The sequence below is a fragment of the Sceloporus occidentalis genome, unplaced genomic scaffold, assembly GCF_023333645.1.
Source record: "Sceloporus occidentalis isolate IW3139 unplaced genomic scaffold, rSceOcc1.0.p SCAF_9, whole genome shotgun sequence".
NCBI classification, from domain to species: Eukaryota; Metazoa; Chordata; class Lepidosauria; order Squamata; family Phrynosomatidae; genus Sceloporus; species Sceloporus occidentalis.
In genome coordinates, this window is record NW_028316989.1 from 3,659,764 (window position 1) to 3,686,768 (window position 27,005).

General features: G+C 42.8%; 2 protein-coding genes across 7 annotated transcripts in view; both read left to right on the forward strand.

The window, feature by feature from the left end:
• Positions 1–7,467, forward strand: part of NSD3 (nuclear receptor binding SET domain protein 3) — a 58,765-nt gene extending 51,298 nt beyond the window's left edge. For 5 of the 6 annotated variants that reach the window (XM_089538343.1, XM_089538342.1, XM_089538345.1 and 2 more), the window contains one exon: positions 61–7,467. In XM_089538343.1, coding sequence (XP_089394469.1) covers positions 61–302 — 242 coding nt within the window. In that variant the 3' untranslated portion in view covers positions 303–7,467. The remainder of the gene's footprint in view (positions 1–60) is intronic. The other variant, XR_016282323.1, reaches the window with a different exon arrangement.
• Positions 7,468–12,471: 5,004 nt separating this feature from the next.
• The window catches only part of BMP1 (bone morphogenetic protein 1), a 94,353-nt gene continuing 79,819 nt past the window's right edge, over positions 12,472–27,005 (forward strand). Inside the window, exon 1 of the mRNA XM_089538015.1 lies at positions 12,472–12,676. Within this exon, the coding sequence (XP_089394141.1) occupies positions 12,529–12,676 (148 nt within the window). The 5' untranslated portion in view covers positions 12,472–12,528. The remainder of the gene's footprint in view (positions 12,677–27,005) is intronic.

The following is a 27,005-nucleotide window of genomic DNA, read 5'->3' on the forward strand; positions in this document are numbered from 1 at the left end:
TATTTGCTTCCTAATACCTGAGCTAACATATTTCCCTCTTTTTGTGTTTGCTGCCTTTAGGGAAATGGGAATGTCCATGGCACCAGTGTGACATCTGTGGCAGCCCTGCTACTTCATTCTGTGAGTTCTGCCCCCATTCTTATTGCAGAGATCATGAAAAGGGAGCCCTCGTGTCCTCAGCATTGGATGGTCGTCCATGCTGCTCTGAACACAATCCCAAGGCGCCGGTGGCACCAGAATATTGGTGTAAGATCAAACGCCGATTGGAACAGCAGAAGCCTGAGGAAGAGGCAAAAGAATGAACTTTCTTCCCTAACCCCCCCAAAACGCAAAACAAAACGAAACACCCCAATCATTGTGAATTGAGATAATGTGCCATGGGACCCTCAGACTTTGTCTTTAGAACTGCCTTCACATAGCTCAAACAGGGACCACCTGATCTGGAGTGGCAGTTAGCAGCCTGTGGTATCAGTGGCCAGATCCATATTAGCCCGCGACCATGTCCTTTGGGCTCCTGAAGAACAGAAAGAAGTGTCTTAGCAACATTTTGTTGTTAGAAGAAGAAACCTTTCTGACATTGGGGAAAAAAAGAGACATCAAGTTTAAAATACGTTCTTTGAGTGTAGAAACCAAACATAGCAAAATATTTATTTATTTAATTTTTAACGGACTTCTGAGAGTTTCTGGTCCTATTACAGTCAGTGTGTTTAAAAGGAAGAGGAGCACCAGCCTGGTATCTATCTGTGTATGTATCTATATCTCCCTCCCCTCCAAGCGGTCTAGTTTGGAACTAGGAAAAAAGCTGCTCTGCTCACCAGGAGCCTTTCAGATAAAACATTTTTTTTTTGGGGGGGAGGGGCGGTTGAATCAAAAGTGTATTGTGGCACTTGTTAGTGAGATGCCTCCATTCCAGTAACCTTTCTGTGACAAGAATTTTGAGACAGGAAGATGATGTATGTCACTTTACTTTCCAGAGCATGAATGGTGGTCTTGATACCAGAAGTTCTCCCACAGGAAACTAGATGCCATCCACTTAAATGTTGAAGTGAATTCTATTTGACACTACATTTCCAGCAACTTCAAAAAGCACCATCCACAGGGAACTTCCTATGTGCAATGTTTGTAATCTCACTTTATTTCAAAGGGGTTTGTGCAGGAGGGACTTTCAGTAGGCTTTGCCCATAATAATGGTAGTGTGAAAAGGCTGTGGAGCAGCATGGGGTTGTCTTGTGTTTTGCTCAGTGTCCTGTTTAATTATGCATATGTCACTTTCCTGCTGCTGTCGAATTTTAGGTTGGTGAAGCAGAGAGGATTAGGAACAGTGCTTTTCTTGCCTGCTACAAGCCTTGGCCATGCTATAGGAATCAAAGTGGGGAACTCCTGACTTCACAGCTTGTTTAATTTTTTCCCAATCCTTCCCATAGCTGGGATTTAGTGAAAACGTACTCATTTGATCATGTGCTGGACAGGATTTTTAACTTTGTCCTGTGGGATCATTCGCCAATATAGGCCCCGGTTATGCTTTATCTTTTAAATTTTAGCGGCTAAAATTGGCTGCCAGTATGCGAGCTTATTTCATGCCACATGATTCGATAGCCTTGTGTATCCCTGCTCCAGGTTTCTTCATTTTCCCCCCAGAAGAACTAGGATGCTGAGGATGCTGTGCGATCGGCATTTTCATTCTGGGGTCCTATAATTGGTTTGTTGTGCAGTTTTGTCAAATGGAATCTCTTCGTTGAATAAGACCGGTCAGTCTTAGAAAAGAGCGTGCGTGTATCGCAGAAACGCTTTTGTTAGTACTTCTTCCCAATGCAACAGTATAGCACTGAAGTGACTGGTTTAATTTACACTTACTCCCAATGGGTACTTTTAATCTTGAAACTTTTTTGTATGTGGCTGATTAATAATATCATTGATCTGTGAGACAGTGTATAGACATAGATTTGTCTGTACCAGAAAACATAGTAAGCAGATATCTCCTTAACCATAGATTTCCTTGCTTAGCTCTTCTGACAAGGCTCTTTTTTCTTGCTTTAAAAATGCTTGTAATCTAAGGGAAAAGAAAATGCAGCTTCTTTTTACCTCATTTGTTTACAAGTTAAAACAATTACACTACATTTCTTTGAAGCACCTGAAAATGTCCTTTAGCTTCAGTTCAGGGTGGCAATCCCTTTTTGCAACCCACTGAATACTTTGTGGTTTTGTTGCATTTTTCTGACAATATATGTTAGTTGAATGGTACTGAGCCTAAAGGAAGATGCCAAGTACTTGATTAAACTAATGAAGGGGGGGATGAAACACTACATTTTTAATGTATATTAAAAACTTAGATTTTTAGTTTTCTGATTGTATTGTTTGACAGCTTTTCTTTCTTTAATTCATTTTTTAAAAAAACTCTTTCTTTGTAAAAGAGTTTTGCTCCAATCTAAAATCCCAGAGTGCTCCAAACAGAGCGCAACAGAGTTTATAGAGCTGCTCTGTCTTCTTAAAGCTGGCGGGTATAGGATTGTGCAAATACTACACACACACACACACACACACACACACACCGGGGAGAGGGCCACTCTTGTGCTTTCTTCCATACACTCCCTTGTCATTTGACAAATCAGAATAGCAAAGCTGTGCCCCATTTTTCTGATGGTGCCGTTTTAGATGGCAGAAAGCCAGTTCCAAAAGACTTGACCGCAGTAGGCAACGGGTACCGTTTAAAGTTATGATGGCATTTTGAATTGTAGCTACTAAATTAACTGTGGATAGAACTAACTGTAAACAAAACAAAACAAAAAAAACACCACCCCATCCAATATCAGGGGTATCACATAACCCACACTACTTTAGTACCTTACATTGTATCTTCATCTTCTCAGATTTCCCTACCTTTCTTGACAGAGGTGTACGCTTTCAGCCCCTGCCTTTTTATACGGTTTAGAAGAATAAAGAGATGCCTGTTGTAGTTGATTGGAGCAGCCCTGAGGCTTTACAGGAGTGGTACTCAGAAGCATCATCATTGCTTACATGTCAGTTGGGTACAAATTTGGAGGGAATTGTGGTGACAAATAATCTGTAAATACATAGAATTAACTGTGGTTCTGATCACTGGGTAGTTGTCCCGCAAAAGGTGAAAGTCCCACCTTGCCAAAGGGCAGGCTAATCCTATCCACAGACTAAAATGGACCACATCGCTTTGGACAGTATATATTATTGTTTTGAACTTTGTCCACTTTAAATGTGAAAAGTAGAAGGTTATTCATCAGGCTAAGACATTGCAGAAAATCATGTTTATTTTTTTAAAAAAATATTCATTCATGATGTGAGTTTTATAGCACTTAGTTTAGAATAATTGATAATAAAATGGAGCAGGAAGGTATATATTTTCCTATTCCAAATGCAGTCACCACTGTGACCGTTTTTGCCCTTTTCCCAATAATCATGGAAAAGACAGTGTTTCATTATAAGCAGTGGCACTTTCTGTTATCTAATACTCCTTGATCTCCCCACCTCCAAATTCTAATGCTTTAGTTGACTTCTCTCTTTAAAACAGACAGTTGAATCAATGGCATTTAGGACAGATGGAAATGAGCCAGTTGAAACCCAGCAGGTCTGAAGACTGGCTTTCTTTCAGCACTTGCCTGCAAACAGCCACCCCATCCCCAGGCATGCTCCAGCTCTTCAGCAGAACATATTTTCCTTTCCTCGCTGCTGCTTCTTTCAAAATAAGGTGTAAGATTTTCTTCAACCAGGAAAAGTTTAGAAAATGAAAAGCAGTCCAGCCACACTTAACTCTAAGAGTAAGTCTCCACTAAAAGTTGCAATCCTCTATACACTGGGGAGTGTGCACTGTTTAACCTAAAGATATTTCTTTGTAAGAAAACATGGATTTAGTGGGACTTGCCTCTGAGTAGGGCTAGTGTTGCGGTGTGTATGCACAATGCATCTTGTGTACAGCCACTTAGGGCTTGCTTTATCCCCTAGAAACAGCTTGTAGCTTAACTGGGAGTAGTCCACTAAACTACTACATCTTGCTATTCTGCTTACCTTTGCCATTAGGAAAATGCTTTCTGTTTAGGATTTCTTCCTTTAGGGCAGTGCTACTCAGAAGTCATGGTGCATGGACCATCAGATTATCAGTTATTAGTTACTGGTCTGCAGAGAGTTTCTAGCAAAGAAAATGGCTGTAACCAATGGGTACAAGTGTGGTACTGATCCCTGGCACATGGGTCCCAAACATCTGGTAGCATGACGAACACTGCTTTACAGTACAGAAGTCTCTTGGCTGTATTGCTGTGTTACCGTTCACTAGGAGCAAGTGTGGCATAGTGGTTTGAGCATTGGACTATGATTCTGAAGTCCAGGGAATCCCACTGCGTGATTTTGGGCAAGTCACACAGAGAGCCTCAAAAAAACCACATGATAGGGTCACCTCATAAATGACTTGAAGGCACTCAACAACAAAGAAGTTCTTGACTGCTTCATAGAAATGTCCACAAGGGCCATCCAGTCCAACCACCTGCCATGCAGGAATAAATCACTCCTGAAAAATGCACATCCAACCTCTGTTTAGAGACCTCCAAAGATGGAGAGTCTACCACCCTTTGAGGCAGTCTGTTCCACTGTTGAACTCTGAACCGTAAAGAAGTTCTTTATCATGTTTAAGTGGAATCTTTTTTCCTGTACTTTGAATCCGTTGGTTCATGTTCTAGTCTCTGGAGCAGCAGAAAACAAGCTTCCTCCCCTTTCTTTATGACATCCCTTCAGATATCTAAAGGTAGATATCATGTCTCCTCTCACACTGTAGTTTTGGTCATTACAACAATTTTAATCTGCAGGGGCAAGTAAAAGTACTGTGAAAGCTGAAATAATATGTTTCCGTTTCCAAAAAGACTAGAGAATAATAAAGACCACAATTTTGGTCCTTTAGATTTGTTGCCTGGGTGTCCGCTAAGTGTCTCATGATGAACATTGTCCTGTTTGAAGAGGGATCAAACTGCTTCTGCTACGTATTTCTAGGCCTGCAGCTTTCTTGTGGCATATTATGGTTTTCACAGTATGTGCAAGCAGTGGAGACTAGAAACACTGCTGGTGTTGAAGGTAGCTCACAAAAGCCACAACCAAGTCTTAGGGAGGATGAGAGGAAGCATAACAACTTATTTATTGGGTTTGTCTCAGGGACAGCCACTTGCGCTGCCACCTGTGCATTGCTTCTTCATTCCTCTCCAGACATGGTTGTGAGTTCAAGCTGTATTATATGAAGACATGAATGTGCTACTATAGGAAATGCCAGAACTTCTGGCAGTTTGCACCAAGTGAAGAATTACGTTTTGTAAAACTAGCGTGTGTGCTGTTGGGTGTGGGAAGGTTAGTTTTCTTAAGTACACACAACAGAAGGTGGTGCACACTTCATACATTATATTATAGCAGCCCTTAAGTGTGCACCTGTATACTTAAAAAGGCAGTGTGAGCAACAACACTTTTAAAACTTGTATTAACATGAAGTATAAGGGTTGTATTCTTGGACTCCCTAACATGTACAGGAGGCTTTGGTAACATGTACATTATTAGTATATCATTGGCAATGACCTTCTAAACCATAGGTGACTGTATATACTGAGACGTTATGGGTAAGGTTGGAAGGGGGAGAATGTTTGCCACTGGTACGAATTTAGTCACTTTAACATTGGAACTTCTGCCTCATTGAATTCAGGGTTTAATGTACTTGAAGCCGTTTCCATTCTTACTTTACAGCTTGTGTTTTATTTATGCCTTTTATACCACATTCTGAGCGTCTCTTTTTCCCCACCTTACCATGAACTCTGAAATTGATTTCCATTTCTGTCGCACGGTGTGGATGCAAGGTAGATTGAAAGGACTTGGAAGAGAGTGTGTGTGTGTGTTTGTGTGTATGTTTGCTAAAAAGAGCAGTTATAGGATACATCCATAGCACTATGACTTCCCAACATTCTTCTGCTCCCTTCGCACAATTCATGAAGAAATGTTTAGACTTCTCAAAACACTCCCGGATGTCTTGCAGGTAGCTTTAGGGCTAAAGTTGACCAAGTCAATATCCTATTCCGTCCTGCTGTGTGTCAAATATAATGGGCTGAGGTTTTCTGGGTTTTTCTTTCTGGGTTTTGGAGAGGACAAGAGGAGACGAAGCATGAGCAGACGTATAGAAACACCATCAGCTCTGTCTGTATGCCATTTCTGTTAGAGGCTTATGTAAAAACCTCACAGGCTTTATTGACTTGAGTGGAAGATGCCCAGAAGCAGTGTGTGGTGGATTGCATCCTTACATATGCTTTCCATATGTAACTTCACTTCAAATCGAGGAGGGGGGGGGATAAACTGCCACTTTGCCAAAGCTGTTCCCCAATCCACTGCTTCCATTAGTGGTATTAATGTCAGTTGTACGCGGGAACTGAAGGTGATTTTGTTTCTACCAAGTTCTCCGTCTGCCGTTGGAAAGGTCAGAGCATCTTCAGAACGCCACAGCCGCTGCACCAGACATCCTTAAAAAAACAATTTCACCACCAGAACTGGATGAAAACGTTATATTTGCTTAACATTTGTTCTTGTTGACCTGTATCTAGTTAGTGTCATTCCCCTGTTTTCTGAAGCGAATAACTTGTGTTGCCATTGAAAACCCGAGACCGTAAAATAGCTACGATGACTGGCTAGTAACAAGACTGTGTCTTTTTATTGTTTATAAGGATATGTGCTTATTCTGAGGTTGCTATTGGGGGGGAAAGAAAAAGGAAAATGAAATCCATTTGTACCCACACATGTGATAATTGCACAAAGGACACCAGTACCAACAATTTGTCTCCATTCCTGTGTACTCTTTATCTGTAACAATGACTTTGTAGAATCGTTATTTCTGTAGACCTTGTTACTATGTACCAAACTTTGTAGATTCTGTGAAATGTTATTTTAACAGATCTCACCAGAGTCTTTAATAGCGAAATCATTGATATTCACTTTAAAAAAACAAATCAATATCTTAGGAGTTTCTCAAATGCAAATAGAAGCTCTCGACACTAACAAGTAGTGTTACTATTCCCGGGGGTGTTCCATGGGGACGTTACTGTATTATGACTCTTGATGTTGCTGCGTAGACTTTGAGACTTAACAACATTTTGGAGGGTTTTGTTGTTTAGCCTATGTTCTCTTGCATAGTGTGAACTCTATAAAGCTTGGTTAACCTGTATATAGATAGCTCATTGTTTACTAGTCATATAGTGTATCTAGAAATTGCCTGTAATATTTTAGCTTCTTATCGAATGTGAGTGATAGTAGGAACATATAATTTTTGTACATTATATTTACTGAGATGTTGCCTTTTTTATTTTACAAATACTTTGGAATTCAGATGTGTTTTTGCTTCTGTGAGAATTAATTTGGAAAGGTTTTTAAAATGACATTCCACTGATTTAAATCTTTGCTTGAGGTTGACTTCAATAAATTGTTCTGAATGTTCCAGTTAAGTATGCGGCTTTATTTCCTTTCTTCCCCCTCTTGCTCATTGCAAGCATTAAGGGTGCTTAATATATAAGAATATCTGTGACTGTTTTTCACATTGCAGGTAAGAAACGGAGGAAATCCATATGGGTAAAATGTCAGAACGGTGCCTGTTGTGTCTCAGTCTCTGAAAGTGCAAAGGATATAGTTGTGAACAGTGTAAGTATTGTGAAAAGAAATTAGGGAGACCTTTCACAATACATTATGATTCCACTTTAACTGCCATGGCGACATCCTATGGGTTTGTTTGGAGTTGCACTAGAGCTCTCTGGTTGTGAAATCTAAATGCCCTTCCATCAATTTCATGTACAGCCCATGTGCTACTCTTTGCTTAATCCTCAGTAGACCAAAAACTTTCTCATTATTTAGAATCAGAAGAAAGCATGGGAAGGGAAATTGAAATAGTTAAAAGAGTTCACATACCTTGGATCAAGCATTGATCAGAATGGAGACCGCAGTCAAGAAATCAGAAGAAGACTGGGAATGGCAAGGGTAACTATGAAAGAACTAGAAAAGAGCCTAGACTGAAGATATACAGCCGAATACTAAAGTTAGAATCATCCAAGCCATTATATTCCCCATCACCACGTATGGATGCAAGAGCTGGACAGCAAAGAAAGCAGGTAAAAGGAAAATCAACTCACTTGAGATGTGGATGCTAGAAGAGTGCTGAGGATATTACACACAGCCCAAAAGACAAATGCGTTCTTGAGCAGATGGAGCCAGAAATCTCCCTGGAAGCCACGATGATCAAATTAATCATGTTGAATACCTGGGCAGGAAAATGGAGGCAGTGATGCACCAAGAGGAATTGGGGTTTGAAGGATTCAAATAAGACATTTGTATATGTTTGGCAGCTTTTCTGTTTTAAAATCAGGCAAAGGGACCACATTAAAGGCAATCGCTGCTAACCTAGTTGCTGTTTTCTTTGCCTTTTCATCCTTTTGACCTGTGTGTTTTCTCCTGTGCCTGATCGCCTCCCTGCCCACATCGCAAAAGCGCCGTTCGCCGTAGTTTCCTTCTCATCCATCCATCTTTTAAGGTGAGCACAAACTGTTGTGCCTGCAGGAATTTTGTATGTTCTTTGGAATCGTTTTCCTTCGCTTCATCCGTCACATCCTTTGTTATGTCCCTCTTACCCTCGATTTACTCACAGGTCATATCAAATCCTTAATTTTGGCCCCAAAACCTGCCCTTGACTTATACATGAGGTTGGCAGTGGATTTTGGATGTTATTGTACCATCCTTTATGTTAGAAATTCTTAAAATGACAGGAGAAGGGGAAAAGAATATCTCAAAAACACTGTTTCCCAGAGCCAACGTGGCCAAAGAGAGGAATGGCCATTGCCTGCAGTGTTGTTGTATGTTGCTGTGTGCCTTCAAGTCCTTTCCAACTCATGGCGACCCTAAGGCATCCAGATCATCTTAACTGACAACCAAAATGTAGGCCTGTGACTCATAACATCATTATTTTCTTCTCCTCCTCTATGAGTTCTAATACTTTTGCATGTTGAAGAATAATCCATTTGAGTTTGCATGGCATGTTTTGTGCATTTTCAGTTGGCCCAATAAAGGTAGAGCTGTTTCGTGGATTTTGGGTGTTGTATAGCGTTTTGAGTGTTGGTTTATGACTTGGGTTCGAATCCCGGCTCAGCCATGGAACCCACTGAGCAGGTCGCATGCTCTCAGCCTCAGAGGCAAACCTTCTCTGAACAAATCTTGCCAAGAAAACGTCATGATAGGTTTGCTTTATGGTCACCATGAGTTGGAAAGGACTTGAAGACACACAACAACAAACAACAATTTTGCCGTATGGCCAACACAGCTACACCGGCTATGTTTGCTAAAGTGACAGAGTCTGACCTGTAGGTGTCACCCACAGTCAAGATGCAATTCAAAAATTCAGTGTGGCAATATCCCTTCCCATGCAAACAAGGACCACTTTTGTACCCAATGCAGCATGTGAAAAGTGCATTTATTTCTCCCTTTTGCTTTCTTTCTGATATTCCTGTTCATCACAACCTTCTCCTTTGGACTACCTGGTTGCTTTCTAAATAAGAAATCTTGCTTCCTTTAAGAACTGAAAAAGAGAAACATAGGGAGAAGTTTGCAGATGGGGTTATTTCTCCCGCACAGCTTTAGTAAATAGGTCCAACTTGTCCTTTGACGTGCACCTCCTAAATCTTTATTTTCTGCTACAAACCCTGCATCTGTCTTCCAGCTATTTAAAGGAATTTGCTTTGCGATAAGAGAGGAGTGAGGAATGATGCATGGCTTTCCCAACTCCTGGCAACTCAAGCCAATGGGAGCAAGCCAAATCTGTGTAAAGGTGCAAGCTTTAGAATTACATTGGACTCTTCCTTGGAGAGTATTAACGCATCTCTTGTCAGCTTGGATTTGTGAGCAAATGTACTTTTATTAGCACAAACTAATCAAACATATGGTTTATTGGCGTACAGGTATATATGCTTTCAACTCGCCTGTTGACCTATGGTGATGCCATTAAGGCAAGGAATACTCTAGAGGCAGTTTTGCCAGTTCCTTCCTCTGAAATATAGCCTGCAGTGTCTGGTATAGTCACCAAACATCATTACTCCAAATGCTTGATTTAGAATGGTCCAAAACACACTGCAAAAATACTGTAATCCAGTTTGGCACCGCTTTGACTGCCTTGGCTCAATGCTAGGAAATTCTGGCATCTATAGTTTTGTGAGCTATGTAGTCTTCTCTACCAGAAAGCTCTGGGGCCACAACAAACTATAATTCCCAGGATTCCCTAGGACCAAGCCAGGGTAAAGTGGTGCCAACCTGGATTATTACTGCAGTGTGCATTGGACCAGTGTAATCCTAACTGAAAAAACAGGCGCACTGGAGTGGGTTAGCATGAGGCATACGGCACTTCCAATGGCTCTATGGGCTTTTTGTGCATTAATATTTTTGTGGGTGTGTGATTTTTGGGGTTATTGATCCGTTTGTGTTATATAAGGTAAGGTAAAGTTGATACTATAGTAAAAGTATAACCGGGGTATGTTTATTTGGAAGTTGACTATAGTTTGAGTTAAATGTTTTCAGTTGGGGGACGGAAGTTTTATATGTAAAGCTTATTGTGTGTGTGTGCATTGTGCGTTTTATGTTGGAAGGGTTGTTTTCTGTAGTTGCTTTTATTTTCGTGGTGGCCAACTTTATTTTGACTAGTCTTAAAAGTGCTACAAGGTCTCTCCATATACTTATTTTCATTGTGTTTTCTTTCTGAGTCTCAAGTGACTCAGGGCTTGTGATGCCTTTTGTTAACCCAAACACACAACACACCATAATAATACAGCAGCAGCAAAGCCAACTCCAAGTGCACAGTTCTGTTTAGCAATGCAAAATTTCATCCATAGCACAGAAAAGGTTTGTTTTTAGGAGGATCAAACCTAGAGAGGACTTTGGCTTGGAAAGCCAAGCTTCCTTCCCTTCACATTTTTGCCTTCTGGAAAGAAAGAAAGAAAGAAAGAAAGAAAGAAAGAAAGAAAGAAAGAAGCTCCCTGTTGCCCCCCAGGACTTGCAAAGCCCCTTCCCTCTCCCTTAGAATTGCAGCCCTCTCCTCCCTTTGCTTTCCTTGCTTGCAATGGGAGATCTCTTCCTTTTGGATGATTTGCAAAGGCTGAGCCTCCTCTTCCTTTCTCCTTTTTTCCTGAAAAGGTTCCAGGCTGAGAAGGGAAAGCTTCAGCTCTGTCCTAGAATGCCCTCGCCTTCCTCCTCGCTGCCTTCCTTCCCTCCTTCCCACCCCCTGGAAGGGTTTCCCTGGATTGCTCTAGATAAACCCACACCAGAAAGAGAAGGAGAAGGACGAGAAGGAGAAGAGATCCAGGCCGATGCGCCCTGCGCTTGCTTGGCAGCCTTTGGGGGAGAGGCTCCTGTTTTTGGACTGGCTGCAAACTTTGCAGGGAAGGGGAGGGGAGGGGGGCAAAGCACCTCTCTCCCCCCCCTATTTTCCCCAACCTCCCCTCCTTCAATGCTTTGCATGCATCTATGCAGCCACCCTAGACACCTCACTTCTCTCCAAATATATATATATATATATACTGGATGTTCGTTTTTGGAGCGAGGGAGTATAGAGCATCTTTTGGATAGAGCCAAAAAAGTAGGATTCTTTCCTCTGTCTGTCTAGCCCTCCCCACTTCTGGCTGGCCCCCTGTCTGTCTGTCTGTCTGTCTGTCTATCTATCATCTATCTATCTATCTCTCCTTTCTTTTGCTAGCCCTCCCCACTTGCCCCCTCTCTCTCCTTTTTCTTGCCAGCCCTCCCCACTTCTGACTCTGACTCTCTCTCTCTCTCTCTCTCATATATTTATCTCTAGCTCCCTTCTTCTCCCTTCTTTCTTTTGCTAGCCCTCACCACCTAGCCGTCCGTCTATCTATCTATCTATCTATCTATCTATCTATCTATCTATCTATCTATCCCCCTTCTTTCTTTTGCCAATCCTCCCCACTTCTGTCTGTCTATCTATCTATCTATCTATCTATCTATCTATCTATCTATCTACCTTCGATCTCTCTCTCTCTCTCTCTCTCTTTCTTTCCTTCTCTCTTTCTCTCTCTTGCCATCCCTCCCCACTCCTTCCCTCCCAGGGCTCTCCTCCTGGGATCCAGCTTGGAGGGGGCTGAGCTCTGGGGCTTGAACCCGCCTCCGCCAGATCTCATTTCCCTACAAGCCAAAAAAGAAGAAGAAGAGGAGGGGGAGGAAAAGGGGGGAAAGAAAAAGAAGGGGAAAAGAAGAAGAGAGGGAGGGAGGGAGAGAGAGAGAGAAAGAGAGGAGGAAGGGGGGAACCCTCCCACCTCTTTCCATTCCTCTCTTTTCCCCCTCCCCTCCCCTCCCTCTCCCCCTCTCCTGTGGGTGTTTTTTCCTTCTTTTCTTTTCTTCTCCCCCCTTTCCTTTCCTTCCTTCCTTCCATCCCTTCCCCTCCCCTCCCTCCCTCCCCTCCCCTTCCGTGGATCTTGCGTGGAGCAGCATTGCCCAGGACCTGCCAGCATGCCTGCCTCCCGAGGGGGGCTCCTCCTGGGCTGCTTCTCTGCCTTGCTGCTCCTGGGACAAGGCATGGATCTCAGCGACTACAGCTACGTCCTGGAAGAGGAGGAAGAGCCCGAGCCCCTGGACTACAAGGACCCTTGCAAGGCTGGTGAGTCTCTCTTGGCTTTCTCTGGGGGTCTCTGGCAGATGGCCTCCCCCTGGCTGCCCCTGTGCCCACCTCTCCATGCCAAGGCTGGCACCAGGAGGAGGGGGGGCATTCCTGGAAGGCCTTTTGTGTCTCTAGAGAAAGTCACTGCTGGGGGGAAGAAGGAGAGGAAAAGGCTAGACTGGGGGGGAGGCTGGGTTGAACTTGGGTCAGGCGGGCTGCTTAGCTGGCAAGGCAAGGCAAGGCAAGGCTGCCAGACAAAAGGCAAGAGAAGTCTCCCTTGTCTCCAAAAACAAGATAATACCAACACAAATCCCACCTCCCTCCAAACCCTTTTCTCTCCTCCTCTGGTGCAAAACTTGGACTTTGAAAGTTCAGATCCAGAGAAAGAGTCACTGATGGAAGAAACTCTGGGGCTTTGGAAGGAAGGGTTTGCCAGTTTTCTCTACACACACACACACACACACACACACACATATACACACACACACATAGATGCATGCACACCCTCCTCGATGCAGGACATGAAGCTGTTTTCCATCTGCCCCCTGAATGTCTGTTTCTTCCCATCTCTTTCTCAGTCCCCTAACAATGACTTGTGTGACAGGAGTCCTTTGTGCGACGATGGCAAGGGATGGAGGCCTTGAATGTATTTGGGGGCCCAAAGGAGGGGGGTGTTTGTGGATCCCAGGGAAGTAAACAGATGCTCCACTGAGAATGATGGCGAGGAAATAAACAGAAGTGTCCGGAAAGGCCAGAGGACTTCAGATGGACCCTCTTTGCCTTTTCCTCCTCCTCCTCTTTCCAAAACTTCCTTCCAAACAGACAGTTGACATGAGGGGTAGCTGTCAAAGGAGAGGACCAGTGTGATGTAGTGCATGAAGTGTGGGGCAAGTTGTTGTCGTGTTCCTCCAAGTCATTTGTGACTTACGGTGACCCTAAGGCAACCCTAAAGGTAGCTTCAGAAGGGCTTTTGCCATTGCCATCCTCCAAGGCAGAGAAAGTATGGCTAGCCCAAGATCACCCCATGGGTTTTTTAAATGCTTGAGTAGGGATTTGAACCCAGGTCTCCAGAGTCGTAGCCCAATGCTCAAATCACTACCCCACACTGACCCCCTGGATGGCCCTCTCTCAGCCTCAGGGGAAAGCAATGGCAAACCCCTTGTAGCAGATCTTGCCCAGAAAATCCCACAATAGGTTTGTCACCGCAAGTTGGAAATGACTTGTAGGCACGCCACCACCATCACAACTGTCAAAGAGGCAAGTTTCTTGAGGTTGTTGTTGTTATTATTATTAGTGGACCTTGGAAAGGTACAAGATCCTGCCTAGGGATAATACAGACTTTCTCAAATATCTCATCCAATAAACTGATGAACCTTCTGGACTTCTCTCAAGAAAGGGCCCAGGTCTCCTTTCCCATCCCAAAGGGTTGTAATGCCATTGAACTTGAACTCTGCTGAGCATTGTATTTTAACCCTCCTCCCAATACAATCAATGGGGGAAACTCTCATTGACTTTTGACAGTCCCATCTTGGCGGCTGATGGAGCAAGAATAGGCTGAAAGGCTTTCATGTTTTGCATCCTCCTCCCTGCTTTCCGCTCCCCTTCATTCAGACAAACAGCCAAAGAGAGAAGAATGTGGGGAGGATGGGGTTGCATGGTTGGACAGCAGTGGTAGTAGTGCTCAGTTTTGTGGTTGTTGGTTGTGGATGCACATCAAGTAGAGAATGGGCAATGCAGAGCCACTGTCCCAAGGCTGCTCTAGAGTGAAACAGAGTCATTAAAGCAAAGAAGTCCCAAGTCAGTCAATCAATCAATCTTCTATTGATCCAGAGGTTACACTGTTTTTAAAAATGTCATTATACAGCCCATCTGATTGACAATTTCATTGACCACATGACAGTTCGGCTCTCTGGGTCTCTCACTAGCCAAACCCTCATTGCCAGAACAGAACTCCAAGAACGTTTTGTGACAAATGCTACCCAGCAGTGGTCTTTGCCTTTGCCCTCTTCTGACTGCATTGACAGTAGGCTAGTTTGCTCAAAGGTGCTCTTCCTTACTCATGCCAAGTCCCTGCCAGACCTTGCAGTTTCCCTCCTTCTTTTAGTGGAAATGAAAGTCGTCCCACTTAGCTTAGGAACACATCTGTAGGGGACATGTACACTCCGATTTGCAGCTCTGTGTTTTAATCCCTGCTAAATTTCACATGACATCTGGCTCTATGCCCTTCTAGAGTTCTTTGCCTTTCCAAAGTTGGGCACAGTGGGAGTGTTGGGTACATTCATGAAATAGTTCCCTTATGGCTGTAATATGCCACTTAATAATGTTTGTCCTAGAAAGCATCTGGAGCAGGTAACTGTGGTTTATATACAGTACAAGAGTGAAAAAGATAGGGTAATGTCCATTAAAATGTAAGAAACCAGGCATTAAAGCCATCACATAGTGGCTTAGTCAGTATAGCTTTCTTTGACCCAGTATTTATTATCCTTGTTTTTGAACTATTGGGACTAGTGGGACTTATTTCCAAATAGAGGCAAGATGGTGTAGTGGTTTGAGCATAGGACTAAGACTTTGTAGATCCGGGTTTGAGTCCCCGCTCACACCTGGAAACCTGTTGGGTGACCTTAGGTGAGTCACACTCTCTCGGCCCCAGAAAACCCCATGATACGGTCGCCTTGGGTCACCATAAGTCAGAAATGACTTGGAGACACACAACGAAAACATCAGCTATTTCTAAATAGCTGCATTTATTGTTGAGCTTAAGGTTATCTGTTTGACATTTTTCTCCTTTTAGACAGAAGAGTGCTTTATTGTGTTAAGTCTACAGTTGTTGAGATGGAGTAGATATAGATACCATTCTGCCTGGTGTCTGTTTCATTAATACAATACGACATGTTTAGGATTTTGAATCCAAATCCTTTTTATGCAACCCATGATTCAATACTAGAAACATAGGGTTCTTTAAGAAGGAACCTTCCACTCCTCACCATGCTACTATTAAGTTTACAGCTCTCATAGTTCTGAGATATAAAAAGCTATTATATTGTTTGTTTCCAAGTCTTGCTAAACAGAAGCTAAATATGAGTTCTGCACCGATCTTCAGGTTTTCCAATCCCATTCCTAGGAAGCTCATCTCCTTATTTCAGAGGTCTGAGTCATGATTTATGTAAACTGTGTGAACGTGGCACTTTCCTGGGTGACCCTAATTGCAGGACAGGTTGCCAACTGACATCGCAGGCACAGGGCTTTTTAAAGAAGACTTTTTAAAGGACAAGGGTCACCTTAACTGAGTTGAAATCAGATTCACATTTTTATAACTTTAGCGTTGAGTCAAAACAAAGTGGCCTGGGAGCGTTCATAGTTTCCATCCAGTCAGGAAACATCTGAACGGTTGGTTAAAAATCAGAATTGTTGTAAAGATATCAAGCGATAGCATAAATGTGAGATCCTAAAACATCCAGGCTTATGGCAGCACAGATGCTTTGAGCAGTTCATAAAACTCTTCTCCATCACCATGTTTCACAGGATTTTCTTCCTGTCCGCTTTCTTCACTCTCCAGCTTTCACAACCCTACATTGAAATTTGAAATACAGTCAGCCCTCCAGATTTGTGGCTTTGATTATTTGCGGATTTGAGTAATACGTTATCTCTGGGGATATCTAGGTCCTCCAGTGCAACTTGGAGGTTGGCCTAGAGTTGTGCTAGAGGACCTAGAGACTCCTGGAGAAAACACTTTTCTAGGTATTTCTAGGTATCTGTCACTCAGGGTCCTTCTTTCTATTTTGCACATAAATACATTCACACTTCTAGATATGCAATTGTGCAGATTTCTCTCTCTCTCTCGAGGAATCATGGCATCTTATCAGAATCAGAGAAAGCCTGAAAAATCAGGGTTACTTAATATAGATCCTACTCACTTCACTTCTGCCTTTATTACAGAACAGTTAAGTTCATTGGGAATGAATGATTTTCCTCACCCGGGAGAGTATGTCTGTGTGAGTGATATGGATTTCAGTCTTCCTTAGGGGCTGTGACATTTATTTCATGTTGAAAGGACGTGGTCTTCATTTTAAAATGTATGGTGAAGTGTGGGACACAAGGTCAGCTGGGGCTGCATCTGCACTGCAGAATTGATGCAGTTTGACCCTGCTTTTACTGCCAAGGCTCAATGCTATGGAATTTTGGGATTTGTAGTTTGGTGAGCTATTTAGTCTTCTCTGTCAGAGAGCTCTGGTGCCACCATAAACTACAAATCTAGGATTCCATAACACTGAGCCATAGCAGTGGTGTCAAACAGTGCAGATACAGACGAAGGTATCTGTCTTTTCTCACCTCCAAACAACAACTTTCAGCTGTATCCATCCCCTCCCAACATTGCCATTGCCTCTGTAGCAGACACAGGGGATGATGGTGGAGAAGCCCTAGCTTGTTGCAAGATGCTCCTCTGCACACTTCCACCAGCAAGTCAGTAACCTGGGTACTCATGTTACTGACCTACGAAAGGATGGAAGGCTGAGTGTACCTTGGAGCCCTGGGGTTGGACTCACAATGTTGTGGCTGCAGTGGCAGCATTTAAGCACTGCGCCACTAGAGAATTGTACTTGTACAATGTATGTTTGTTGTTGTATTTCTGACTTATGGTGACCCTATGGCAAAAACCTATCATGGGTTTACTTGGCAAGATTTGTTCAGAGGAGGTTTGCCATTGTCTTCCTCTGAGGCTGAGAGCTTGTGACTTTCCCAGGGTCATCCAGTGGGTTTCGTAGTCAAGCTGGGAATCAAATTCCGGTCTCCAAAGTCATAGTCCAACACTCGAACCGCTACACCATGCTGCCTAGGAAACTTTTAAAGATGCCACAGTGGTCCCTCTGAGATTTTTGCAACATCAAAGTAACAGAGCACTTCTTCAGAAGAGTTGAAACCATTTTGTTTTGTAATTTATTCTCAGCACAAAAGAGCTGTTGTGCCCCAAAACCTTTCCGGCTGCCATTCCTTTAAACCCTTTGCACAGAGGCCTGAGGGAGTGGGTGAGGTTTCTTTCCTGCCCACCAGCCTGGCATGACCTTTCCTGCTTCTGGTAGGCCTGAAGTGGGCTACCCAGCAGGCATAAATCATTCACAGTCAAAGGCTGCCCCGATTTTCCACAGCAGCTGTGGTGCTCTGCCTTCCCACTTCCGCTGGCCTCAGACCTACACATCTGTTGCGGCGGTGGCCATAGGCGTTTTCTCCAGATCTGCAACCCAGCTTGAGGTCCTGCCAGCTTTGCCATTAGAAATCCCACAATCTAGCCTTGCCCTTTCCCTGGATGGAAGCAAGGGTGGGATGGGGAAGGAAAGCGAGGTTGCCTTGGGTCAGCAAAACTGCGTGGCTCTCCAAATAAACCTCCCTGTCCCTGGGTGGGAGCCAAGGCTGTTTCCATAGCAGCCCACATGCCATGATGACCCAGCAAGGTCCCCTATACCAACCCACTTGCGCCGCTGTGGAGGAAGCGGCTGGAATCTGCTGAAGAGCTCAAAACAAACTCCATGGGAGGCTCGGCTACTTGTTCTGAGGCTCTTGCATCATGAATCGTCTAACACTGTACTTTGGAAAGATGGACCCAGACCCAACTCTCCAACAGTACCTATATAAAATATATTCCTTCAGACACTGGTTTGCCTTGTTCGCTCTTCGTTCTTTTAAGTATTTGTTTTACTGTTGTGTGCCTTCATGTTGGTTCCGACTTATGGTGACCCTAACATGGGGTTTTCTGGGTCTAAGAGTCGGTGACTCTATTCACCCACATCATCCAGTGGGTTTCCATGGCCAAGCGGGGAATCGAACCCTGAGCTCCAGGGTTGTAATCCAACACTCAGATGACTACACTACACTGGTGGTTCCTTTAGGCATGCATGTTCTGAAATCATTTTTTAACAATGTGATTTCATGTAGTAGATTCCCAGAACCAGAGTTGGAAAGGACCCCAAAGGTCACTTTGTTCAACCTCCTTCCACTGTAGGGAGCCATCCCCGAAGCACCTTTGCGAAATGGGCACAGACCGCATGAGACCCCTAGCCTTTTTGGTCCCAGATTGGCCCCAAATATCCTCTCAAAAGTATGAAGATTATCTCCACCATATTTTGCCCCACTCAAACCACTGTGTCATGCTGAATCCATATTATAGTCTAAAGATCCATCTATGTAATGCATATTGGAATAGACAGGCTTTAGGTTTTATGGTCCCTTGTTGCTTAGAGTTGAGAAGAGCCAATTTGTTGTACTGACAGGGTTTGGAAAGCAATGTACGTGTTATTCTTTGCTTACATATTTCATGAAATGCTATAGACAAATATTATACTAATGACACTATGCTACATTGTGTTATAGTATTATTGATATGTCTAAAAATTGATTTACATGCATAATCAGCATTGGCGATTTAAATAGGAGTCAGAATTAAACCATGTTTTTTCTTTGTTTAAAATGAAATGTAAATTTAATCCATACAAACATGTTAAGGCCTACACATATAGAGTTCCATCCAGCACAGAATTAAGCCTGATTAAGCACATTGATTTCATTGGTCTTAAGCGCACATAATCCTGTGTTGGGCTGTGGTCATAATCTCTTAAAACTGATCAAGTGTGTCTGTCCAATGCACTAAATTTAAGGCCGCTTTTCTATATTTCTTTTATAAAAATGCCACTGTGAAAAGGAATATCTGACTTTTGTCGGGTAAGCAATGGACATGACAGTATGTTATGCTTTGCACATATTGGCTGGACTGCAGAAATAGTGCAGTTTGACACCGTTTTAACTGCCATGGATCCATGCTATGGAATCTTTGGATTTATAGTTTTGCAATATATTTAGCCTTCTCTCTGATGCCACAACAACTACAAATCCCAGGATTCTGTAGCACTGAGCCATGGCAGTTAAAGCAGTGTCAAACTGCATTATTTTTACAGTGCAGATTTAGCCATTGCTTTGGGTATCTTACTTGATCCAGGAACCAGCAAAGTGGTCATCATAAATGCTGGGAACCAAATGGCGCCATCCTCTGTCTTACCAAATTCATGTTTAAAATCAAGGGATGATCTTGTATTCCTCTACCTGAATTATGGACTGGGTTCATTTAATGGCTATCTCTATATATGGCTCTAAAAACAAAAACGTTTCGAGCAATTACGACCCAGTTCAGAGAATCATGCCATGACCTGTGAAACCAGTGGGTTTTTGGGCTATATGTGGCCTTGTTCTAAAAGAGTCTGTTCCTGATGTTTCACCAGCATCTGTGGCTGGCATCTTCATAGAAGATCTTTCTCTGAAGACACCAGCCACAGATGCTGGTGAAACGTCAGGAACAAAGTCTTCTAGCTATATGGCCACATAGCCTGAAAAACCCACAAAAAACTATGGATGCCGGCCATGAAAGCCTTCACAATGAACAGTGGGACCAAGCATTCTTACTTTGCTCCTTTCTTCAACACCTTCCATTATGCCACCCACTTTAATGCAAAGATCAAACCCTGTATTAAGCCAGCATTGCATCCTGGCCAAAGCAAAAATGGATAAAAGAAAGAATGTTTAGTCTCAATGCTCATTCTCAGCTTAATAAACTAGGGTTTATGACATCTCAGAAAAACCATTCAAGCCCGGCCGCTGCTTACTAAGTAAACCGCCAGCTGTTGATTCCAGAAAGTTTTGTATATTTCTGAGTAAACATGCCATGAGATCCGGATGTGCGTCTTCCTTTGTCCAATGCTGGACTTGCTTCCAGGCAACTGTGCTCAGAATTGTAGGCTCAGTCTACAATACGTAAGCTTGCTTTCGTGGCTGTATGTGGGCACGCTGAGGATAAGACGTACGTCTGTCTTTTGTCTCTAAGCAGCTATCATTCCGAGTGGGTGTAGGTAGTGGAGACCACAAGGGGGTTAGTTTACATTTCTGTGTTGTATATAGTCTTTCTCTAGTTGCAGACCAATGAGTTTTGAATGTCACATAATACAATTATTTATTGGTGCTTGTTTGGGGATTAGATTCATTTCAAAACAAGAAACACGATGTCCTGGACCAGTGGAGGGCAGGGAATCTTGTAAGACTTTTCCCCCCCTCCTATTGGGAAACAACATCACAATCTTTCCTATCTTTGTGGCTCCATGTTGTAGTGCTTACATATGTTGCATAGTCACATGAATAGTTCTGTGGTCTTGGCCTACTTTAGACTTGACTCTGAGAATTTGTGTGTATACATACACACGCAACACACATATTCTGAAATACTTGCTCTTATCTCACGTCTGCTGAGAAGTGGACTTAGCCATTGTTAAGATCTTGGCACGGGCAAAGCCCTACTAAGTGTTAACCAAACACATGGCCCCAGAATATTTGGACTGACATTGCCCTTGGGAGATGAATGGGTTTTGTTAAACAACAGAAATTAAATCCCACACATTCCCAGGAGAACTGTAAAGAAAGGAAGCCAGGTGTAAATCACAACTGGTTTTGATGGAAGATCGCTTTGAGAAAGGCAATGGTGATGATGATATTGTAGTTCATGCCATATCATATCATAGTTCATATCATGTAGTTCATGATATTGTAATTCATGCCATATCATATCATAGTTCATATCATGTAGTTCATGATACTGTAATTCATGCCATATCATATCGTAGTTCATATCATGTAATCCATGATATTGTAGTTCATGCCAAGCTTGCCAAGAACCCTCTATGATAGGGTCGCCTTCGGGTTGCCATAAGTTGGAAATGACTTTGAGCTGCATGACAACAGCAAAGCTGGAATCAACTTGAAGGCGCATAATAACAGCAAGAAGTTACATCCATGTTCTGGGTTAAGGAGCAGTGGGGACAAAGGTGGCAAAGATACAAGGAGGCAGTTCAGACATAACACCAAAACCTGATTTGACACTAGGGGAATGAGCAATCCAGCTTTATGCAATCTTTCCTTCCCTCTCTTCTTTCCATGCAAGCATCAAAATTCCTCCTCCTCCTCTTTTTTCCAATATTTTGCTGAGTGTGTTAAAGTTATAGCAGATGTAGCCATAACAACAAAAAGATAAGCTGAAAGCAGGCCCCAAGTTTCCATCTCTCCTTGATTTGAAGCAAAGCACAATTCAGTCAAGATGGGAGGGAGATGCCTTGAGTAAGGAAAAGGAGGATTGTACAACCCCAAAGAGGCTCTTTGGAGGCTCCGTTTATTGGGGGCCAAACCGTGGTCTGTCATTACAGCCCAACTGTCTCTGTGTCTTGTTTCCGTCCGCCTAGTAATTTCAGCAAAGAAGTGAGATACAGACTTGGAATTAGAAGTAGGAATAAATCAGCTAGCAGTGCGGAGAAGCATTTCCTGAGTTTTATTGACCTTACACAGTTGCAGCATGAGAACAAGGAGGCCAGAGGCGATTGTAGGTGTGGTAAGAATAAGCATTCCCTGGGGCTTCTTCTTCCTTTCTCCATTTGTGGAGCTGAGACAAGAAAGAGCTGGGGGAAAGAATTCAAGTTGGGGAGAGAGGTGAGGTGTCATTCGTAAATGGTGCATTTGAGTGGCCTAAGTATTATTACCTGCCTTTTCCAGGGATCCTTCCAGTAATACAGTACACTCCTATGCCAAACTGAAAGCTTGGGCATGTGCCATGTGTGCATCTGCCCAAAGCATGCTCCAGGCCTTTGCAAGGAATTGGAGTTGTTAGCAGAGGCACAAATTGGAAGCAGCCATTCCAGGAGGCAACATCTGGGAACAACTGCAGCAATGCTTAATGCACTTGGGGCTTTGTGAAAACACAGCAGGTTGAGTGGGAGTGTATGTGAATAGATCTGACCGGTTTGGAGGAAGGGTATCTGTGCAAATGCACAGAATTGTTCTTGCATAGGTCCTGCGCATTATACAAGAAGGTTTCCACTGCATTGAGTGTTATTTGTTAGAAAGAGGCACCTCCTCAACATCTTCAAGATTCAAATCACAAACTGCTGGGAAGGGGTCTTTTCCAAGCTTTTTTGCTCTGTGTCCTCTGATCGTTTCCAATGTAAGACAACCCTGCAAAAATAAAGCAGTTTGACACCACTTTAGCTTCCATGGCTCAATGCTGTGGAATCCTGGGATTTCTAGTTTGTTGTGGCACCAGCGTTTTCAGACAGATATGTTGCATATAAAACACACAGCTTGGCTCCTCTGCCACTTCATGCTTTTCTCGGCTTTGGGATCAGTTGGTGAAGTTGGGTTTGCAATGCCATATGTATCTGGCTGTCTTCTCCATTTGCTGCAGAGGAAGAAAGGGGTCAAAGCGACTTCCAAAACAGGATTGTGTGCACGAGAAGGGAGAGAAGGGATCACTTTGTAGTAGGATCTGATAATAAGAAAGAGCTGCAGATTCTGGGGCTGATCACTATAGAAACAGTGGAATGTCAGAGTGAGTTGCATCATATAGTTCTATTGTTGTCTGTACAAACTATAAACAACAACAACACATCATTTAAAACCTGGAGATCAAGGCTGTGTATTGTACTTTATGCATTTGCTCTGTCATAGACAGCCAGTGTGGCATAGTCGTTTGAGTATTGGACTATGACTCTGGAGACCAGGGTTTGCTTCCCATGAAACCCACTGGCTGACCTTAGGTAAGTCACATGCTCTCAGCCTCATGAAAAGGCAACGGCAAACCTCCTCTGAACAAATCTTGCCAAGAAAACGCCATTATAGGTTCACCTTAGGGTCGCCCTAAGTCGGAAACGACCTGAAGGCACACAACATGCCTGTGATAGTTCAACTACTCTTCTTATAGCTTTAGCATTAGCACAAGAATGTGAAGTTCCTTATGTATATTTTGCATTCTGCAGGTGCTTCTCCTATATAGTTGATGCTCCTGATCTGCAAATAGAATTTGTCTTTATACAGTAGTGGATGATCCCGTGAAGCACATTCTTGAGGCTGCTTGGGTTTTTAAATTTTTGACTCCTTTTGTGACTGTTTTTTCCAGCACCATCCTTTCAAAATGGAATTGAAAACATCTATGATCTAAGGGCCAAACCAAGTTTTGGGCAAAGCACCATGCCAGCAGCAGAGGATGGGCCAACTCTCAAAGTGTCAGGAGCGTCTCCAGTGCTGGCATGCAGCTTTTGTCACATTGCCCAGAACCCATTTATTATCACATGCTCACGAATGTACACTCATTTATGCATGTACAGTATATACAAAGAGAGAGAGAGAGAGAGTCCCTCTTTTACTGCAACCAGGCTTTCAAACAGCCTCCATTGTTACCAACTGGGGCTTCGTCCGGACTGTCCACACCAGAGCCAGGGTTTGGGTCATATGCCATCCAAATGATGCCAAAATAGGGGACATGCTTTTGGCTATGCCAAAAAGGCCATATATTCTCCACCCCAGGCCTGTATATGGCTTACAGAACTGAGATTTGCCATCCTTGCTTCCAAAAAAATAAGTGTAACTATAGAAAAATGCAAGGCTGTACTCAAATGTGTTGTGTTTGTGAACCACAAAGGAAATTAGCCAGCGCATTGATTTCTCTAGAACCAGGCAGTAAAAAATGCTCTTCTATCCAGATACAGAAGGGAAGGATTGAGAAGACGATTAAGCAGTTCAGCTCAGAGCAATGATGGTTAAATTTTTTGGGTCATCTCTGAATTTCTGCTTTCCTTTTGCTATCTATCTTTCTTTTTTGTGGTTTGTGTGCATAGCATTCGGTTTGAACAGGGCCCTTTTCTAAAGCTGTGCATTTTGGACTTTGTAAAGTCTTATTTCCATTGGCAGCTAAACCAATTGCCAGATGTTCCCAGTGCAAGTATAGCCAGCTGCTGAAATCAAATTAAACTTTGCACTCGCTTGCACTAAAGTTGTGCCCAGTTTCGTTGGAATTCTGGAGCCAAGTGCGTTTTGAGGCCGGGTTTTCATATCTCTATAATGGTTTTGACAATGCTAGATGATTTCTCAGAGTTATTTGGCAAGTTCCGGGCTGTATTTCTCAATTTTTGAACCACCCTTCTTTAGAAAAACAACAGTCTATACTTACTCTTTCGGACCCCTGTGTTGAAATCGACTAAGATGACCTGCTTGGAGAGAAGTCTAATTTAGAATATGTTCAAAGTTGGCCAGGGAGACAGAGAGAATCCAAATAAACCATGCCAATAATTTATCATTCTTTCTTAATCGCTCTTTTAGCAAGTGCCCAGTCAGTTTTGCCCACTGGCTGAAGTGTGTTTCCATAGTTGGCTTGAAGTCACAAATGAAATCTGAGCTCTTTCAATGAGAGTTTGGTTTTGTCCCTGCCCCATTCTCCTTTTGAAATAATACAGCCCTTTTCCTTTGCAAAGTATACTTTCATGAGAAATGTTGATATATTTTTGTTTCATGATGCCACACATCCCTCCCTATTTCTCATTGCACAATTGTTAACATGTGAGCTCTTCTATATATATTATGTTGGGTGCCTTCAGGTTTTTCCCGACTTAATGAAAACCCTAAGGCAAAGCTATCATGGGGTTTTCTTGGTCAGTTTCTTCAGAGGTGCCTTGCCATTGCCATCCTCTGAGGCTGAGAGTATGTGACTTGCTCAAAGTCACCCACTGGGTTTCCATGGCTAAGCTGGGATTCAAACCTTGGTCTCCAGAGTCATAATGCAATGCTCATGCCACTATGCAACACTGGCTCTATGGGCCGATTTTTTAATATAGGAGAGTCACATCTCATCTCTGTATCTCTATTGTACAATGATCTCTATAGATCGATCTATCTGTCCATTCATCCATCCATCTTTATATAAAGATAAGCTGTTAGCTATGGCTCTTCCATTACTTTTAAGAACACATTTCTTCAAAAGAAAATAGCATGCATACATTACGGCTTCAGGCAGAAAGTAGTTTGGAAGAGAGCAGGAAAAGCCTTGGCTTCCCAATGATATGTAGTTAGGCTTATTTTATCCCACATTGAACTTTGGCCAAACAGACATTGCAGGATATTGGACCTATATGAAGACATGGCAAAACAGTTTGTCCAGAAGCAAAAGTCGGCTGAGCAGCCATCCCACTTTCCCAACAACTTTCAGTTCTCCAAACTGAAGTGGAATAATGTGTTTCAGGTCTGGATCATTTAAAATTTATATCCACATTTTAAAGGGTTTTACACAGTGGTAGTGCTCTGCATTACATGTTTTAAATATTTGCAGGTTTAAAATGAAGATGCATTAGAGACGAGAAAAGATGCTCATCGTATGGAAACCCACAGGGCAACCTTGGGCAAGTCACACTCTCTTAAGAAAGCAATGGCAAACTCAGTCTCAACCAATCTTGCTAAGGAAACTCCATGATAGGTTCACTTTAAGGTTTCCATAAATTGGAAGCACCTCAGGCACATGAAACAACAAAGTTTCATTTTTAAAAGCCATCTCCCATTCATCCATGGCTTTATTTGTATCCAGCCTTTCTCAAAGTAGCTTGCAAAAAGGCAGAAGGTTAGAATAAAAGCATATATTGTTGTTAAAGAAATACAAATTGTGATTAAAACAGTACAGTTGGCTCTCCGTATCCATGGATTCTGCATCTGTGGATTCAACCATTTTGGGGGGAATTTTTAAAAAATTCCTAAATGTAAACCTTGATTTTGCCATTTTATATAAAGTAAAGGACATCATTTTGCTTGTGTATAATGGGACTTGAGCATCCACTGATTCTGGTATCAATGCGGAGTCTTGGACCAAACCCCAGCAAATGCCAAGGGCCCACTGTATTCAACAACAACAGAGTTAAAATCTGTTACAAATCAGTTCCCAAAGGCTTGCTGGTAAAGAAATGCTTAACCTGTCACTGAAAAGGCAATAGAGAAGGAGCTGTGATAGCTTCCCTAGAGAAGATGTTCACAAGTGTGGGACCAGCCATGGAGAAGGTCTTCTCCAATGTTCCCACCAACCATGTCTGTGAAGATGGTGGAATAAAGAGGTGTCTGGCTCCTCTGCAAATCTTAGAGATCGAACAGACCCATGTGAGAAGTTATGGCCTTCAACCCTTTTTCTTATCCCTTTAATTTGTAGGCTAATTCTGTATTATTGCAAAGCCATGGACTCGCTTTGCATAGAATGTATCTCAATGCACAGTGCAAGAGGTACAATCTAGACTGCGGATGAGCATGGCTATAAAAAAGGAGGAATATAGCGAATATGTTGACTTGGAGATATCTGTGTTTGGATGGGCTTATCCAGGGTCCACCTGTCTTTACCAAGATATTATTCCATGAGCAGCATAACGTTATGTTTGTGGACATGAATAAACCATTACAACATAAATATTCCACCATGTGTATGGCTATAGTTTGCATACAACTGAAA